General features: G+C 41.8%; 2 protein-coding genes and 1 long non-coding RNA gene across 8 annotated transcripts in view; 1 reads left to right on the forward strand and 2 right to left on the reverse strand.

Moving 5' to 3' along the window:
- LOC119876458 (homeobox protein engrailed-2-like) lies at positions 1-4,881 on the reverse strand. Of its 2 annotated transcripts, XM_038543877.1 has the most exons (3): positions 2,887-4,881; positions 2,574-2,779; positions 1-952 (listed from the first exon to the last, which is right to left on the reverse strand). In XM_038543877.1, exon 1 carries the CDS (start codon positions 4,828-4,830, stop codon positions 4,237-4,239), a length of 594 nt encoding a protein of 197 aa, XP_038399805.1. In that variant the 5' UTR covers positions 4,831-4,881; the 3' UTR covers positions 1-952; positions 2,574-2,779; positions 2,887-4,236. The 2 variants fall into 2 exon arrangements, with proteins under 2 accessions (XP_038399805.1, XP_038399804.1); XM_038543876.1 differs by having other exon boundaries at positions 2,574-4,881.
- VAPA (VAMP associated protein A) overlaps positions 4,606-18,580 on the forward strand; it is a 46,950-nt gene continuing 32,975 nt past the window's right edge. For 2 of the 4 annotated variants that reach the window (XM_038543871.1, XM_038543873.1), the window contains exons 1-2: positions 8,486-8,577; positions 10,086-10,117. In XM_038543871.1, the coding sequence (XP_038399799.1) occupies positions 8,501-8,577; positions 10,086-10,117 (109 nt within the window). In that variant the 5' untranslated portion in view covers positions 8,486-8,500. Of the gene's footprint in view, positions 4,887-8,485; positions 8,578-10,085; positions 10,118-18,580 lie in introns of those variants that run through there. The other 2 variants (XM_038543874.1, XM_038543872.1) reach the window with 2 other exon arrangements.
- LOC119876459 overlaps positions 17,192-18,580 on the reverse strand; it is a 46,213-nt gene continuing 44,824 nt past the window's right edge. For both annotated transcript variants that reach the window (XR_005362692.1, XR_005362691.1), the window contains exon 3: positions 17,192-17,329. This is a non-coding gene — a long non-coding RNA (uncharacterized LOC119876459). The remainder of the gene's footprint in view (positions 17,330-18,580) is intronic.

Genomic DNA, 18,580 nt, shown 5'->3' on the forward strand with positions numbered 1-18,580 from the left:
TGCACATAAGGATGTTTATTGCTGTGCTATTGGTTGTGATAAAAGCCTAGATCAATTTACATGTTGATCAATAATGGAACAAGTGGTTCTATAGTAGGATCATCTATTCTATGGAGTTAGCTGTTAAAAACTGAGTTAGGTCTCTGCCTATTGACCTGGCCAGATAATACACTGTAAAGTGAATAAAGCAATGGTCTGGTAATATGTTAGAATTCATGTTAAAAAAGTACACCAAAAAAGCAAACTAGCTATGTTTTTATAAGTATAGATAAAGTTAGAGTGATACACAACTCAGGCAGTTAAACTGGTTACTGTAAGTGGAGTAAGTGGAGTAGAAATTGGGAAGTGTAGGAAGAAACTTTCTGTCCATATGCTTTTTTTGGATTATGTCATTTGTTACAATGGCACACACTGCTTTTACAGTATGAAAGATTAATTGAGAAAACACATATTCTTCAAGTGATTTTTCATAAACAAAGATGATTAATCTTACAGTTTTAACTGCTTTAAGTGGTTATAAAAAGAAAAATCCCCAAGATTGAGTCTTTTTTTTCTAACTCTTCATCCAGCCTTGATTTTATCTGGTGAAGCGCCCATCTGCCTTCTTTTGGAATCTATATTTCTCACTGAAGTCTTACAAATGTGCTACAATAAGTACTACCAACAAATCCACATTTACATGATATTGCATCCCTGTGATACTTTCTGGCCTCGTACATATTGTAGTTTGTGATTAGTCTCTAATTATCGTATCTCTCTGTTTTAGGCAGATCCTTGTGTGCAGTGACTGCTTTATTCCTGTTTTACCCTCAGCATCCTGTTAGTCAGGAGAGTGGTTTGCAGTTCTTGCCTTCTAGAATGGCTCAGCAGATTTCCACCCTATTGACCTCCTTCCTGATCCACTCTTGGCTTCCTTGATGCCTCATTCTCTGCAATTATCCAACAACGTAACCTGAAAGAACACAACGAAGAGAATTAGGTGCTTAGAAAATTGAGGGGGACGTGGAGGAGCAGGTTCTTGATTAGGCTCCCCAGGAATGACTCCAGGGCAGGACTGAACTGCCCCACCTGGGCAGCTGCTGCCTCTGAGGCTGTATCTTTTGCCTCTGACCCGGGGATTGGGAAGCTGGATCCAAGAAGGGGGGCCACTGCTTCTGCTGACCTGCAACAACTGACGGTCTCTTGAGATCCAGGAAGTCAGTAAATGGAAGCTGGAATGCTGATGCAGAAAACTTCAAGTCTTGGGGCGTTTGTCTCAGCAGAGAAACAGCCAGAGGCTGCAGAAAGCTGGCCTTGGTCTCATGTCTAACTTTTAAGTCTCGTCTGAGTGTATCTCACTACTCAAACTTATTTTAAGAACAGAATAATAGCTGCAAAGGAGAAGCTTCATGTTTATCTCTTCTGCTTGAATATAGCCCTACAGGAGCAGCGACCATGTCTATTGGCTCACCACTATACCACCAGCACTTACCACGATGCCAGGCACACAGTCATAATTTAACATTTAGCATATATAAGGTAACAATGCTGGATCCAGGCACTACCCTAAGCTCTTCGTGTGCATTAACTCATTTAATTCTCACAACAAACCTCAGATGTAGGTATTATTATTCTCCCCAGTTTACAGATGTAGATAGAGCAGGCATAGAGAGGTGAAGTAAGCTGCTAAGACCATACAATGGTAAACAGGACTTAAACCCAGCAGTTCAGACCCAAGGCCAGTACTCTTATTCTGTATGCTTTACAGCCTCAGTGTTTATTGCAAGTATGCTCATTTAAATGTTTACTGAGTTGTATTACACAGAGGCCTGATCACATACAAATTCATAATTACATAGTACTTTTATAAAGTAAAGTTTAACATGTTTAACTACGGAGAAGATGGTTATACTTTGTTACCATTTGTACTGGTACCTTTTTTTTTATCCTTGCCAAACCTGGGAGATAATCTGTCCAAAGGTGAATACCACTAGTGATTCAAGTAGATTGAAGTAATATTCAAGGACTTCATACTCCTTGGACTCATAAAAACTTCTTAGTAGCTAGAGAAATATGTTTGAGTGTGTGTGTATATATATATCTGTATAATTGTATACATATATAGTATACATATTGTATACATTATACATATGTATAATTGTATACACATATAGTATACATATTGTATACATTATACATATGTATAATTGTATACACATATATAATTGTATACACATATGTATATACATATGTGTATAGTTGTATATATGTAATATATACATAAGTATACATATAATTGAGTATGCATATACATGTATATATGTATTCTGTATATATATTTGCCAATACTTTAAGAGAACTTTATGTGCTACATTAATCAACGTAAGAGCAAACAGTAAACATTAGGCTCCACCTTTCTCCATTCCTAACTTAAATGTCAAACAACACACAGACCAATTACATTTTAATTTGTCTTAATCACTTTCAGTTGTCGTTGCATTAGGGCTTTGGGAAAAACAAAAATGCACAGGATGGAAAATCGGGCAACTCCCCTTCTCAAGTTTAGCTCTGTTACTGTCGTGAGATGCTCTCACCTGTGTTTTCATCCCCATATTTGACAATAAAAGTACAACTTGCTGTTATTTGGTAGTTCTGAGAAGGGTGTGACGATGTCTGTAAAGCTCTTTGAACTGCTAGAAGACGTTAATAAATACCAAAGCAGAAACCTCTTCAATAGTGAACTGTTCAATGAGGGATACGATGATTCGGGAGAACTCTGAATCATTATCAATGCAGTGCTCTAAAACAGGAACAGAGGAATTATTCCAAAGATGTTTCAGGTATTCTCAGATGACCAGATATTTAAATTCTCATAGAGGTTTAAGACTATATGATATCTGAAGTCACCTCGAGGAGACAAAAACAGTCGATTTCAAAGGTCATGGCTTAAAAATAGGCCCGGGCTGCTTCATCAGGCTGGAAAACTGGAGCATATGCACTTCAGCCTTCCCATGGAATTCAGGGCGAACGCGAGCCGCCGGCGCCTGGGGAGTGCGCGGGAACTTCCGCAGCACGCGGGCCCGGGATCCTCAGACGCTCTCCGGTCGGTCGGTCGGGGCGACGACGTCCATCTGGCGGCGGAGCAGCCGGTTCAGCCCAGGCGAATCTGCCCACGGAAACCCGGCGTCTGTGGCCGCCGACGGGCCGTCTCCTCACGCTGATCGCGTGTGAGACCCCGTCCCACGCGGTGGTCGTCAGCCTCTCTTGACAAACGCCCAGTTGTGGTATTGTCCCTGGACGATGACTGAAATCTCAAGATAAATTTCGTGAACGAAAATAAATCCAAGGGGAAAAAAAAAAAAAAAAAAAAGAAAAGAAATCCGAGGAAAGGGGAAATTAGAACGCACTTTCGAACGAGGCTCTCACGGCTTAGGCTGCGTGCCCGTCGGAGGTAGCGTCCGCCGCGGGCGCCGCCTCAGGGCCTGACCCCACACGGGCGCGGCTGCACCGAGCGCGCGGGTCGAGGCGGCCCTCGTGCCCACGCTCATTCCGGACCAACGCGGCTGCCCCGCCGCTCCTCTGCGGCGCCTCCTGGGGGCTCCGGTGGCCGCCGCACCTCAGGCTCAGTCGCGGCACATCCACCGTCACACCTTCGCTCCCGGGGCTTTCCTCCCTCGCTCAGTTTGACCATCCGCCGAACTCGCTTCCAACACGACAACGTGGCTTGGGCCCGTCACTTGACAAAACCGAAGACCAGGCGCCCGCAACCCAACGGGGTGGGTGGGGACCCCCACTTGCAGCTGGGTAAGGGTGCTTCGTCAGGGCTCCCCGACGGCGGCGGCTTCCTGACCCGGGGCAGCTTCCTCCGTCGGCTCCGCATCGCTGGATGCAATTCAGGAAGCGGCAGACGTTCCGCTGGAAAACGACGGAGAATGTAGAGGGATGGGTGGACTTAGAAATTTCAGAAATCTTGGTTTTATATTTCTAGGCGGGGGACCTCAGGTCAGTTTTCAAAAGTTTTTTTTAAATTTTTTTTTTTTAATTTTTTTGTTTTTCAGCGCAGACGAGACGCTGAGAGCCAAAAACGGCTGTCAGCCGGCCCACCCCAAGCGCCTCCAACGGACCTCATCACCCTTCCCGCCCACCCACAGCCAGTACTACAACTCCCGGCAAGCATCACGCAGTGCCGCAAAAAGACCGGGCCCCACGGGCATGCCGGGAGTTGTAGTGAGTGAGCCTGACTACTTTCTCCTTCTCTTAAGCGTTCCCACTTGGAAGACAGTAATGCGCTGCTAACAGCCGGTTCTCCAGCTTCGCCGTCGGAACTAAACGTGAGCGAGGATTGCGCCCTCCCGCCCCGCGGTGCACACCGCGTCGCTGCCACGGGGCTTCGCTCCGCCCTCCATCCACACCCGTTCCCTTGACAGTTCGAGCTCCGAGCGGCCGCGAGGCCCCGAGCGCGCAGGCGCAGTGGCCGGCGCCGCGCAGGGCAGGACTGGAGGGCGGGACGGGCGCTAGGGGCCCCCGGCCGCCGGGGCGCGCACGTAAGCACGCAGAGGCCGTCACGTGGGGTGCCGAGGATCGCAGTGCGCGTGGCCGCGGCGGCTGGTGTGGGGTTGAGTCAGTTGTGAGGCCCGGAGCTGCTGACCCAGCGGGCGGCCCAGGGGTCCGGCCACAGAGCGGCAGGCGTCGGGGGTTCGGGCGCCGTGAGCCGGCCCCATCGTAGAGCTCGGCCGAGCCGCCGCCGCCGCCGCCGCCGCCGCCGCCCCCCGCCCCCAGCCAGCAAACCGCCGCCGCGGGCGCGCCCCCGCTCTGCGCTGTCTCTCCGATGGCGTCCGCCTCCGGGGCCATGGCGAAGCACGAGCAGATCCTGGTCCTCGACCCGCCCACCGACCTCAAATTCAAAGGTAGGCAGGGGGAGGGCAGCTGTCCGGGTGGGGCGGGCGGGCGGGCGGGCGGCCAGACTGGGGGCCGCTGGGGGGTCGAGGGAAGGTCGGCGGCCGGCCGCGAGGGAGCGTCCCCTCCCCCACGCCCCGCACTCTCCATTCTCGGCGGCGCCCGCCCCGGCCCTCGGCCTCCGGCCCCGCGCCCGGCCCGCGCTCGGCCCGCGCCCGCCCGCGCCCGCTCGCGTCTCCCTGCGCGCGCCGGCCGGGGCGAGGCGGAGGGGCCCGGCCCTGCCGCCGCCGCCGCCGCCATCTTGCGGTCCCGCGGGGGCGCCTCCCGGGGGCTGCCCGCGCCGCTGGCCTCGCGGGGCTGCGTCCTTGGCCCCCGCGGCCCGTCGGGCGTCGTCTGGGAGGGGGCGGGTGGGCGGTGGCCCTTGAGCCTGCGCTGGGTCCGCTGCGGGCGCGCGGGGGCCCCGGGGGTGGCGCCGGCTGTCAGCGGCGGTGGGAGGCCCGGGACGCGGGTCCGGGAGCAGCGGCTGGGTGGAGCCGCCCCGCGCCCCGCGCCCCGCACCCCGCGCCCCGCACAGGGGCTGCCGCCCACCGTGTCGCTGGGAGGGGATGGGGCTGTCGGGTTCGAGGCGCTGCGGGGAGGCGGAGAAGCCCGTGAAGTCCTCCAGTTAGGACCGACCCGGCTGTGCTGGCCGAGACCCAGGCGCGTGCGGGCAGGAAAGCTGTGCGTCAGCCCGCGGGCGGAGAGTAGTAGGTGAAGAGTAGACGCCTTCCTGGTTCTCCGGGACGGCATCTGGGCTCTCCTTCCCGCGGGCCCACCTGCCGGGCGCTCTCGCTCTGCTTGTCAGCTTAGCCCTTGTGCTGCGGAAGCTCCAGGGTGCGGGGCTCTGCCTTTAGGTTTCTGGTTTACGGGGAGGCTGCTCAGGTGTCCGTCGGCTCTGGAGCGCCCTGGGTGCACTTCGCAGCGATGCTGTGGTGAACCAGCGGTCCGACTTGGTGATCCCCGAGCAATCCGAGGCGGCTCTTGGCCCCGGTGGTGTTCAGAGTGCAGGGTACGTCAGGGAAGAGAGTTAGGCTGGTTTCTTTTTAGGAATGCCGGAGGCCTGGGCAGTTCCGACAGGGAAAGCGGATTCCTTCCCGTCTTGGTTTAACGCGTAAAGTGAATCGCCTTTTGGAAGATTCACGATCTTGTTTGAGCGGCTCTGAGGGGAGCGGTGTTTGCGAGGCGTGTAGCCATTCCAGTGCTTACAACAAATTAAATCCTTTATTGTTGTACGAGATTGAGTCCAAAGGGAAAACAAAAGCTTTCCATAGACAACGCTTTGAATAGTTTTAGAGATTTTAAAATATTGTTTCCTGGCATTTATGAGAGTAGTAGATAGGTCCTTTATCTTGCAAGCTTTTTAGGACATTTGCAGATTTCTTTGAATTGGGAATGTGAGCTGCTTGTTCAGTAAGGATTTGGTTTTAAGACAACTCCAATAATTTGAGGGGCACTAAGTGTATCTTACCGGAACAAGTTGACGTGTGTGGCGTTTCACATGGCTTTAGCTGAAAGGAAAAAGCACCTTTGGGGAATCATGAAAATTACCTTACTTAGATTATTTTTGACTGGAGGGATTTATTGTAACCTCTGTAATGGTGTGTGTGCTTTTGAGAAGTTAAAAGAATTTTTGCTTTTACTTTTTGACAGGCTGAGTTTACAGAGGAAATTTCCTCTACTGGTGGATGTCCATGCGTGTATTACCTTTAGGGACTTTAGAAGCCTTTGCAACCGGCTTTAGGCCAGAAAATGTGCGCAGAATTTGAAGCTTTCTCCCTAGAGAAGTTGTCATGTTGCCATAGTAAGAGACTAATAATAGTGGAGAAGCAAGCTAAAGAAACAACTCAGAACCCATACAATAACGTTCATATATTACATTATTTTAGTTACTGAAGAGTTATTAGTCATGATTATGGAACAAGTTTTTCTTGTGTTATGAATGAAAATAATTCACAATGACCATTTTTAAAAGTTTGGATATCAGTGACCACTTTTTAAAATTGACTTTTAAAAATGTATTTCACTGAAAAGTTTATGAAGACATATTTGGTTGGGCCACTTAGTGAACACTTACTGAAAGCTTTGTGCCATCCCTATATTTAATTAAGAGTATTCAACTAAGTAATTCAACAGTTATCAGATTATATTTGGGGATTCAGTACTAAACAAGGTGGGAAAAGATGTACAGTTTGTAGTTTAATAGAGAAAGCGTCCAGTAAAACAGTGAAACGTGTTAGGTTTTTTCTTTGTCCTTGAAGAACTCAGACTTGTGAGGGAGACCAAAGGCACATAGGTGCTATTAACAGAGGCAGGACTGGTATGAAGAAACCCCCAGGTTTCTTGGAAGAGGCTTATTTTCATTTGGGGGGTGGGGGGAAAGGGATGGGCAAGGGAGTGGTTGTTTACTCAACTACTGATGTAAGAGAATGTGTGGCTTATTTATTTATTTTCTCTCTTAAAGCAGGCTCCATGCAGGAGCCCGATGTGGGACTCGATCCCGATCCTGGGACTCCAGGATCAGCCCCGGGCCAAAGGCAGGTGCTAAACCACTGAGTCACCCAAGGATCCCCGAGAATGTGTGGCTTATACTTAGTGGTTTGAACTGTGCTTTTCTGTTCCAGGGTGGGATAATGGGGAGGATTGGGGAATAGGAGGGGTAGGGTGAATTAGGAGAGATGACCTTTGATGTCATTTGATTCCCTTCTTCCTAATGTTCTTTTTCTAGTCAAAGGTAAATAATTTGCTTTGATGGAAACCTCTCCATATTCCAAAGCACAGTTCAACACTAAGTGAGGAGACTTATTTAGAATCCACAGTCTCCTTATCCTTAGTTTGATGATGATATATAGTCATTTCATTCTGACTTGCCCTAAATCATCTGTAGTTTTTAGTTAAGTGTGTTAAAGGATAGTTTGCTAAATTCTTTATCTTTTTTGTAGGCTTATTTGAATTCTTTTGAACTCTACACTTGACGGAGATCGTTTCTCCAATAGTGACTCGTTTAATCATTTTGAGAATAGGTGGTGAATTTTTCTGTCATATGCATAGCAATCATCTTGATAGGAATTATCAGCACTTTGCACAATTATGGAGAAACATATACCAGTTTAATACATTTTTCTAATATCTCTATTTTATTAAAAATTTTGTTTTATACAGTTGTTAACCTATGAAGGTGCTTTTATAATGGTGTAATGAATTCTAAGGTAGCTCTTTTGTCGGATTAGTAAAGAAAAAGAGGTAGGTATTACCAAATTTTGTTTAAACACTGTCAGTAATTTGACCTAGAATTCAGATGTGAAATTTGATATTATATCTGAGAGATGGTTTCTTTGTGCTGTTATAGTTTTACTATTACAGCATTTTTTTCCATTGTATTATATTATATTTTTCCTGCCTACTAGTGGTTTTGGAGAAAAGTTGGAAGAAGGAAATTTAGAAAATGCTAAAATAAAATGTGAATGTATTCTTCCTCCTAGTAATCAGAGAAAGGAAAATAGACCAGAACCATTCTGTTAAAGGTGGCCCATAACAAAATCAAGCGAATAAAGAAAATTAAGCTCTCTGAGGAACCAAGAAACCTGTGATGTCAGCCAGAACATCTTTGAATAGCAACATAATACTGAGAAGTACAAGTGAGGATGTAGAGTTCTTCTACTCTTGGTAGATATTTGGCATATTTTTAGGTCTTTCAGATCAGCTCTTATTTCACAGTGGCTTCATCGGATCCCTAGGGTGATTTCCCCCTTCTCTGGGCCACAGATGACATCTTATTACTCCATTCCTTAAAAGCTCTCAAGTAGCTCTTGATTGCCCACTGGATCCAAATCTATTGGATCAAAAATAGATAAATATATATATATATATATATATATTTTTTTTTTAGTGTGGTATTTACGGTCTTCCATGATGTGCTGTCTTCTCTTTTAACACCTGTTGCATCTTTACACATCTATACTCCACTCCCCCCCCCCCCCCGCCCCCAAGAAAGAAAAACCCTTCTCCTATCCAAGCTTGTTTGTTCTGCTGTTTTTGTTGGTTAAGGTAAAATCCCTCATGACTCATACTTAGACCATGTTCCCTCAGATATTTTCCCTCTCATGTTTTCAACCACCGGCTTCTTCCTTTAAACATACAAGTACACATAAGTCTTTCATTGTAAAAGCAAATAAACAAAGTACTTGACTCCCAACTCCTTCTGGTATATGTCCCTCCCTGCCCCTCATTTCTTTTGCAGTCAGACTTATTGGAAAAATTGTCCGTGTGCACTGTTTAGTTTAGTTTCTCACCTCTTGTCCCCTGTAGTATTCTGTCCTCACTGCTTATTGCTTGCTGATCGCATTGATCATTTCCAATTCATATCTCTGTGGCACTTTACATTATTAACAGTTCCTCTTTTTAAAAACAATTCTTTTGACTTCTATGTAATTGTCTTCTAATTTTCTTTTTTGCTCTCTTTATTGTCTCATTTATGGGCTTTTTCTTAATTGCTAATATTTCTGAGATTCTGATTTGGTTTTTTATCTCTGTGAACTTTGCTTCTTCAGTCTCCTGGTTTTTGATGGCTTCACCTTCTCTTGCTCTATCTTTGCACCTGTTGGTTCACACTCAAATTTGTATTTTAATTAAGACTTTACAGAGTCAGTTTTAGAATTGCTTGCTGACTATCTGGATTTGAATTTTGACTCAGTTTTTGGGGGAGTATGGGACAGAAGGGGAGAGAGAGTCTTAAACAGGCTAGAAACCCCACATGAGGTTTGGTCTCACAACCCTGAGATGATGACCTGAGCCAAAATTAAGAGTCAGATACTAAACCGACTGAGCCACCCAAGCACCCCTTGACTCAGACATTTCAAACTTGGTATATCCCAGATGGATTTTTTTTTTTTTTATAACCCAAGCTTACTTGTCTTCCATATTTTTAATTTTTTGGTGGCATCGTGATTATTTATATTAGAAATACTCTGTATATCTGCTAATTAAAATCTGTATTTCTACATCCCAGAGATAATTTTTGAATCTGTCTCCTTTAAAACAACTCTGCTTTTAAATTTATTCATTTTAATTCATTTAATTATACAATAAAGATTTGAATTTCTGCAATGTAGAAGTATTGAGTAAGTGTTAGAAGTACAGTTTTGAATAAAACACTATCTTTGTTTTTCATGCAGCAGTCCCAGTCGGAGAGAGAGACACCAGTCAGGTAATCAGCAAAAGGAACTGTAGCTCTGAAGAGGTGTGTAGGGCTATGAAAACATAAAATTGAGGACTTTGATCTGCTCAGGGAAGACACAATTGGACTAAGATTTTCTAAGAATGAGAAGTTTCCTAGGTGAAAAGGAAAGAAAACTGCAGTAGGCGCTGCATGTATTTACAAAGATCCTGTGGCAGGAGGGAACCTGAAACATTTAATGTTAAAGTAATCTCATGAGTGTGGTGCTGGTTTCTAGGTTGACTAAGGAATTTTGTTTTTATCTCACAGGGATTATAAGTGGGGGGAATGGTAGAGTGGGGGGAATGTAGTGATAACTCAAATTTGTACTAAAACAATTTCCATAATTCTGGTAACAACATGAAGTAATATTAGAAGATAGAGATTAGGCAGTTTTTTTAGTTCAGGCAAGAGGTGACAACTTGGTCTGAGGTATTGGAGATGGTGAAAAGTTAGAGGGTCAAGCCAGTGAGACTTGGTGGTCTATATTGGATAACGCTCCTGCAGAGTAGAGGTGTGTTGGATGTCTTTGAGATTTCTGGCGTATGTAACTGGAGGAATGATGGTGTCCTGGGCTGTGCTAAAAAAAGAAACACTGGTATTTATTTGAATGAGGACCACGTGTGTTTTACTTGGGGGCGTGTGGGAGAGCGATAGGAGGAGGGTCCTGGTCTCATCTGGTGTGTTAAATGTGTTTAGGTCCTTTAAAGAGATTAATGCAAAGTAACTAGTAGATTTTGGTTATATGGATGTATTACTTAGGGAGGGATCTGGGTGGGCTTTGGGTAATTATTTTAGGTCATTATCGCTTGCCTTTTTTCTACTACAAGTCTGTAGACAGGCCTGCTTTTCACTAGTGTCCCTCTCTCTTCAGCCTCTCTTCCACACTGCTGCTAAGAACTATCCTTTGTAAATGCAAACTTCAATGCTATTGCTCCCTTGGGTTATCGAACCTGCTGGCACATTTCCCCAGTATGTAGATGAAAAAGTCCAAAACCCAATGCCTGCCTCTCCATTCCCTTCTACACATAGCTTTGGTTACATGAAACCATTTTCCCCAACACTTCAAGCTGTTGCAAGGCTTTGCACATGCTCTGTCCCGAATATTGTTCTCCCTCATATCTGTCAAGCAGTCTCCAGTTCAAGAATCCTTTCCTTTTGTGAAGTCCTTGATTCTTGCCGTCCAAGTTGGTCACCGCCTTCCTTTTTCAGGCCAGTGTTGAAGCTTGTGCTTATCTGTAATATCTGCATTTAACCACATTACAGAGTTTTATGTTAATATATTTTTTCTCTCCCAAACTGTAGCGTTAACTACTTGAGGATATACTTGTTTATTTTATTTTTATGTCCATGGTAACAAGATCTGGCATGGATGATTGTCCAATAAACATTGATTGCGTTAATAGGACTCTGATGATTACTCCTGTAATTTCATGTTTTTCATCTTGGATCTCTTTTCGGTAGGCTTTTTCATCTGCCTTTGCAGGTAGTTGTGTTTTCAAAATTTTATAGTTTCAGAAAAGAGGACATTTTGTTAAAAGGGATAGGACTAACCCATAGATAATTTTTTTTTAAATTTTTTATTTATGATAGTCACAGAGAGAGAGAGAAAGGCAGAGACATAGGCAGAGGGAGAAGCAGGCTCCATGCACTGGGAGCCCGATGTGGGATTCGATCCCGGGTTTCCAGGATCGCGCTCTGGGCCAAAGGCAGGCGCCAAACCGCTGCGCCACCCAGGGATCCCAATTTTTTTTTTTTTTTTTTTTTTCAATCTTTGTGCTTCATCCTTTTCATTTGTGAACTATGAGGCAGGACTAGGTGATTTCCTGGATGTTGTTCTGGCCCAGAGGTTTTGAGTATGTTTGTCAGCTGAGAAAAAGAAGAAAACACGATATTTCTATGAAGTGGACAAATACGTGTAAAGGAATTGGGAAAACTTGATTGGTTTTTGAAGTTTGGTATTTTGTGATTGTTAAGTTTTGGTAATTTTGTTGTTGGTCTACCATATTAGTTATCCTTTAATTTCCTTTAAATAAGACATTCTTTCACCATGCAGAGATGTTCTGTGAAGAGAGTCATTAGCAAACACCTTTTTATTTTCTAAGAGGCACTTCTTGACCTTCCTTTCTTGGGCTTTTGGATCTTAACCTAGAGGGATTATACAGTGAAGTCTCAGCTGCCTTCCAGGGGTGGAGGTGATAAATTTTAATATAGGATGGATCTTATTTCAGCCTTGAAAAGTTTTAAAAGAAGTTTAGGGACACCTGGGTGGCTCAGTGGTTGAGTGTCTGTTCAGCTCAGAGTGTGATCCCAGGGTTCCAGGATGAGTCCCGCACATCAGGTTCCCCACAGGGAGCCTGCTTCTCCCTCTGCCTATATCTCTACCTGTCTCTGTCTCTCATGAATAAATAAATAAAATCTTAAAAAAGAAAGTTTGAAAGTAAGAGGGGAGCTATTATTTGCAAAAACTTGTTTATTATAATTGAAATGTGACTCAAATTACTAGATAAAAAGCTTAAAACTTTTTTTAAGATTTAATTTATCATGAGAGACATACAGAGAGAGAGAGAGGCAGAGACACAGGCAGAGGGAAAAGCAGGCTCCATGCAGAGAGCCTGATGTGGGACTCGATTCCGGGTCTCCAGGATCAGGCCCTGGGCTGAAGGCGGCGCTAACCCGGTGAGCCACCCGGGCTGCCCAAAAGATTAAAACTTTTAATGAAAGCTTTCAAACATCCATAAAAACATTGTAATGAAACTTTATACTTTAATAATTTCATATCCTTTAATGATTATTAGCATTTTATCATGTTTATTTTTTGTATGTTTGCTGTGGTGTTTTAAAATAGATTCTGGATATCAAACATTTGAACCTAAAACTTGAGTTTTCTTTTCTAATAAAAGGACATTTTCTTTACATAATTGTGATGTCATCTTAAACCAAAAATAACCATTCAATATCATCAAATATCTAATCTATTAAAATTTCCCTAAAAAATAAATAAAATAAAATTTCCCTAATTCTGTTTTTGCTGTTCAGTCTTCTGTGCATGCCATTTGGTTGTCATGTATCCAAGTCTTAATTTTAAACACTGCCTCCCCCCCCCCCCCTTTTTTTTTTGGTCATACTATTGTTGAGAAGATCAGGTCATTCAGTAGAATGTCTCATATTCTAGATGTGTCTGAAATGTGTTTCCTATAAATTTGAATTTAGATTTGAAGGCTTGATTAGGCTTAGGTTTCAATATTTATATTGGTAAAAATACCTTCAGGGGGTAGAATTCTGTTGCACCAGGTATAGGTAGTGTCTGGTAGTCCCAGTTTTAGTGATGCTGATGGATGGGAACAGCCTTATTTCTCCATTGAAAAATTACATAAATATGAGCCTATTTCTGGTAATATGTGCAAGAAAAAAATTGGAAAGAAGATGTTAATGATTAGCTCTACTTTAGGATTCAACTCTCTTTGTTTTTATATTTTTACTTTTCTGTGTTTTCCTGGACTTCACGGTGAACATGCATTGCTTTTTATGAGAGAGGAAAACTTAAAATTACTTTATTAGTCTTGATACCTTTGGAAGATTAGATCAAAGTTTTCATTTGTTCTTCCTGTGTTACCTCTTTTTATTTTTAGCTAATTAAGTCTTTTACAGTTTGAGGTCTTTTTTTTTTTTTTTAATAATGCGTATTACAGGAAGGTAAATAGAAAACAAGTCTAATGTTTGCAACCTTCTGGTAACAGTTCACAAATCAAGTTATATAAAGACAAATAGAAAACCATGTAATTTATAGCTGTCCTGTAATTACAAATTGTAACTATATTAAATATGTCGTTTCTTTGAACTCTTATTATTGACATCAGTTGATGGTCTCTTGTGAGAAGTGGGGTAGATTTGTTTGGGGGTATTTATTTCTCTGAGAATGGCTCCTGCAGATACATTTTTAGGGTCCCTCTTCTCCCAGTGTCAGTTAGTTCAGTGTAACCCAAGGCTAGCCAATATATAAACTGATGGCTGACCAGCCAGAATTTTGATGCCAGCCCTTTAAACGTATTGTTAGATAGACGATTGGCTTTAGATCTTTAAAGGATTGGCTTTAGATCTTTAAAGTCGGCTGATTTGTGCCATGTGTAAGCAGAAGCAATGAGGTGAGAGAGAAGAGGGGGAGAAAGCTGACCAGAGATCTTGTGGTCCCAGGAATCAGTTTCTCTTGAATGCAGTCTCTTATCTTTTTTGTTGTTGATGTTGTTGTTGTTAAGATGTATTTATAAGAGAGCATGTGTGTGAGTGGATGGAGGGGCAGAGTGAGAGAATCTCAAGCAGACTTGAGCGACCCATGGGATCATGACCTGAGCTGGAACCAAGAGTTGGATGCTCAGCTGAGCCACCCAGGCACGCTGCAGCCTCGTTTTAAGGCCAGCTATATACTTCATTTCCTGTCGTTGAGACTCCTTGTATTCTTTATAATAAACTCTTGAGTATGATTTTGTTCTTCATAATAAATTTGTTGCTTAAACAAGATTGAACTTCATAATTTGTGAAAATATGTTCAACTTTATGATTTCACTTTTATGAGAGTAATGTAGATCAGTGTCTTAAATTTTTATGGAAAAAACATCCACTTAGATATTTTTGATGACTAATTAATATCCCCATAGTTTGCTTGGCTGCTTTTCACTGGCATTTAGAATGTTCTCTATAACTAGAGTAATGATGAACATTTTGTACTATTTTCAAAATTCAGGTTTAAATGAATGAGTTTGAGTATATTAGCTTTTTTTTTTTTTGAGTATATTAGCTTTTAAGAATTCAGTTCCCATTTTTAAAAATAGAGATGTTAATTAAAAAATTGTTAACATGAGAGGACTTTAATATACTTAGCTTGTAATTTGATATGTTTCTTAGGGCCTACATTTTGACAACTTTTCTTTTGTAACTGTACTTCCATATATATCCATCCACACATATATATCCATTTATATGTATTTGCTTTAGTACTTAATCTGATGTGACTTGGAATGACTGCCATACCTTTAAAGGTATAGAGTATCTTTGTTTCCTGTTTAGTTGTTTTCTCTATAAAACCAAATTTACTCTTACAACATTGGGAGAGATGAATCACTTAGTCTTGTTTTCTGAGTTCTGTTTCCACTGCCAAAAACTTCAATAATAAAGTCCTCAGAAGATGTGTGTGTGTGTGTGTGTGTTTAATATTTTCAGTTTTTCCCTCAGCACTTTCCAAATAAAAAGCTTTATGAACAAATTAAGCTAATATGCATACATGTTTGAAAGTCCTTTTTGATTATAAAATTTTCAATAGAGAATTGAAAAAAGGATGGAGAGGTGTAAAGCAAAAATTACTCAAGGTTACCATCTAGAAATAATAAAGCTTGACGTATTTCTTTTTATGTTTTGTGTGTATAATTTTACACACTTATATCCTGTATTTCTGTTAATATTATTGTGATCATTTCCTCATGTTATGACATAGTGACACAAAATGAATATTCAAAATGAATATTTTGATTCTAAGCTAATGAGTTTTAGATATTTAAGTGGTGCTGAAAACATTTATTTCTGTTTTTCCCCAACTATCAATTTTCCTTTTATTTCCTTCCATCCTACTTATCTAGATTTTAAAAAGTTATCTAAACTCTTAAAATATGGATCCACTTCTATTATACTTTTTAAAATTTTTAAATATTTTATTTATTCATGAGAGACACACACAGAGAGAGAGAGAGGCAGAGACATAGGCAGAAGGAGAAGCAGGCTCCTTGCAGGGGAATCTGATGTGCGTGGGACTCGATCCCGGAACTCCAGGATCACACACTGGGCGGAAGGCAGGCACTAAACCGCTGGGATATCCCGATCCACTTCTGTGTTAATAAAGATGTTAAGTAGCAGGCATCCTTCATGTTTAGCCTCGAGTGGAAATGTTCTCTTTAATGTAGTGTTTTAGGTGTGTGTACATCTTTTTTTTTTTTTTTTTTTAGAAGGTTACACAGTGGAAGATAGTCACAAAATGTTCTGTTTCTGTGAAAAGACAATTTATTTGTTCTCTCCCTCATGTTTTCAAGACTGTTACTGGGATTGGTTAGGTCAGAGTGAGTAGTCTGTGCATCAAAAGGTCTGAAAAATCACTTCTAAAATGTTTACAATAACTTTATGCAGAATGTTAATAAAGCTGTGAAAATTTAGGATTGAATTGTCTGCCATCTTACCATAGAGTAGAAGAAGTGAAATTGATCATAATGTCACATAGTTTTAGAGCCCAGAGGAGCTTTGGAGGTCATTCTGTCTGTTGATGCTAAAATGCAGGCGATTAGACTGTCTTGGAGAAGTCAAGTGATTTGCTCAAGGTCACTCACTTAGCTGGTTTTAGTTCAGCGTACTATCTTCTAGCTTTTACAAAAGTCAAAGTACACCATCAATAACAAAAACTAGACCCTCTGTCTCCAAAAGGCTTCCAAAGGAATGAAGAGAATAGAAGTTTTGACTTGACTTGGTGCTTTTCCATGTGAAAGTAATGGATGAGTATTTAACTGTCTGATCAGAATACAACTACGTTATTTGAAAGTGGTACAGAAGAAATAAGATATGGTTCCTGCCTATTGGTAGCTTCTTTTATCTATGACTTAAAGCCCCTAGAATGGGAAAATTTTTTGTGTGTGTATTTTTTTTTTTGAATGGACTACACACTACTATATCTAAATTTTGGTGATTTTTCGTCTAGAGTCTGATCATGTATTCATGATACATTATTAATCTCAGAATCCATATTTCATAATTAATGTTAGTGAAACATTGTAACAAGATAGGTTTAGTGTTTTTATTTATTTGTTTTTTCAAAATTTTATTTATTTATGAGAGAGACAGAGGCAGAGAGACATAGGCAGAGGGAGAAACAGGCTCCTTGCAGGGAACCCGATGCGGAACTTGATCCCTGGACAGGGATCACGCCCTGAGCTGAAGGCAGACGCTCAACCGCTGAGCCACCCAGGCGTCTCTGTCTAGTATTTTTAAAACCTTGAATAGAATTGACTCATTTTATTTTCCAGAAAGTAGTACTCTGTTTATTTGTACAGTATAATATTTATTCACTACTTGTTTTGCCAGGGGATTTTTATAGTTGCTGGGGATACAGTACAGAACAGAGACCCAGTCTTCATGGACCTTACGTTCAAGTCTGAGATTTCAGTGTATCTGGGGGAAAAAAAAAAATAGAGAACACAAATTAAGGTGACTTCATTTAAAAAAATTCTAATGAAAATGTTTTAGGGTTTTCTTGGATGTAAGACATAAGATATTTTCTTACTGTTTATGATACTTATTTTAGGAAATACCCAGTTGATGACCTGTGTATGGGACCAAGGGAAATACAATATTCATTTAAAAATCGTTTTTGTCTATTACAGATTTGACTGCAGCTTCATGGTTTATTGCTGCAGATAACTATGTGGAATGCTTTTGAATTAGGAAAAAACTGTGGCTAGGTAGTTTGCATAAAATACATATAGAATTAATGAAAGTTCAGGCTCTGGAGTTACACCTGGTTTGACTTCCACCTTCCACTGCTTTGTAGTTTATGGCATTGGACAAGTGTTTTAACTTCTCTGAGTCCGAGTTGACTTACCATCTGTAAAATGAGGTTAATAAAGTGTCTACAAAGGCTTGTTATGAGGTGCATAATTCATGCACAGTTCTTGATGAATGATGAGTGCCCAATAAAGGCTAGCTGTTAGGAAAACTTTTCTTGTTAGCAGTATTTGTACTGTTACTACTACTGCCATGTTACTATTAACTGTGTAGATTCTTAGTAATGTTCTGTATATACTATACAGTATGTACTTCACATGCATGATTATTTTAACATGGCATGTATTCAGCAGTGTAATCTTTATGCAACTGGAAAACTTAATCAGCTAAAACCTGTGGAAACACTGAAGTGTAGTCATCACCTCCTTTGCCACAGCTGCATTGTTTATATATTTGAGCTGAGCATCCAACTTTCCTCTTTAGGATTTTTACCTGTTGTGTTTCAATAAAGTAGGATGAAGGGGTAAAAATGTAATGGTTGACATAAATGACTTATGAAGACCGAGAGTTATAGCATTTGAAACAAAACGTGCATATTTCTGATTTTTATTTTGTTGCATGTTGATTAAAAAAAAAATCGAAGTGGACTCTTCAACCATATTTACAGTGCATAGGAGCCAACAAATTAAGCAGCTCCTATGACTTATGGTCTGTTTTAATTACTCCAGTTCATTAAAAAATAAATTGTTGCTTCTTAGGGAGCTTATAGTTTAGTTGGATGAGGTAAGGGTTATACATAAATAATAAAGTGAGAAGTGCCATGAGGTGTAGATTATGTGCTCTGTGAATTGTGTGGTCAGCCATGTTTCTCCAGGATTCATGCTTTGGTTCATTGCACTGACTGGTATTAATTATTCA

The sequence above is a fragment of the Canis lupus genome, chromosome 7 (genome assembly GCF_011100685.1).
Source record: "Canis lupus familiaris isolate Mischka breed German Shepherd chromosome 7, alternate assembly UU_Cfam_GSD_1.0, whole genome shotgun sequence".
Taxonomy (NCBI): domain Eukaryota; kingdom Metazoa; phylum Chordata; class Mammalia; order Carnivora; family Canidae; genus Canis; species Canis lupus.

What these genes read in the sequence shown, in the direction of transcription:
- LOC119876458 (XM_038543877.1), bottom strand. Translation starts at nt 4,830, where the DNA reads ATGGCCCCGGAGGCGGACGCCATCGGAGAGACAGCGCAGAGCGGGGGC.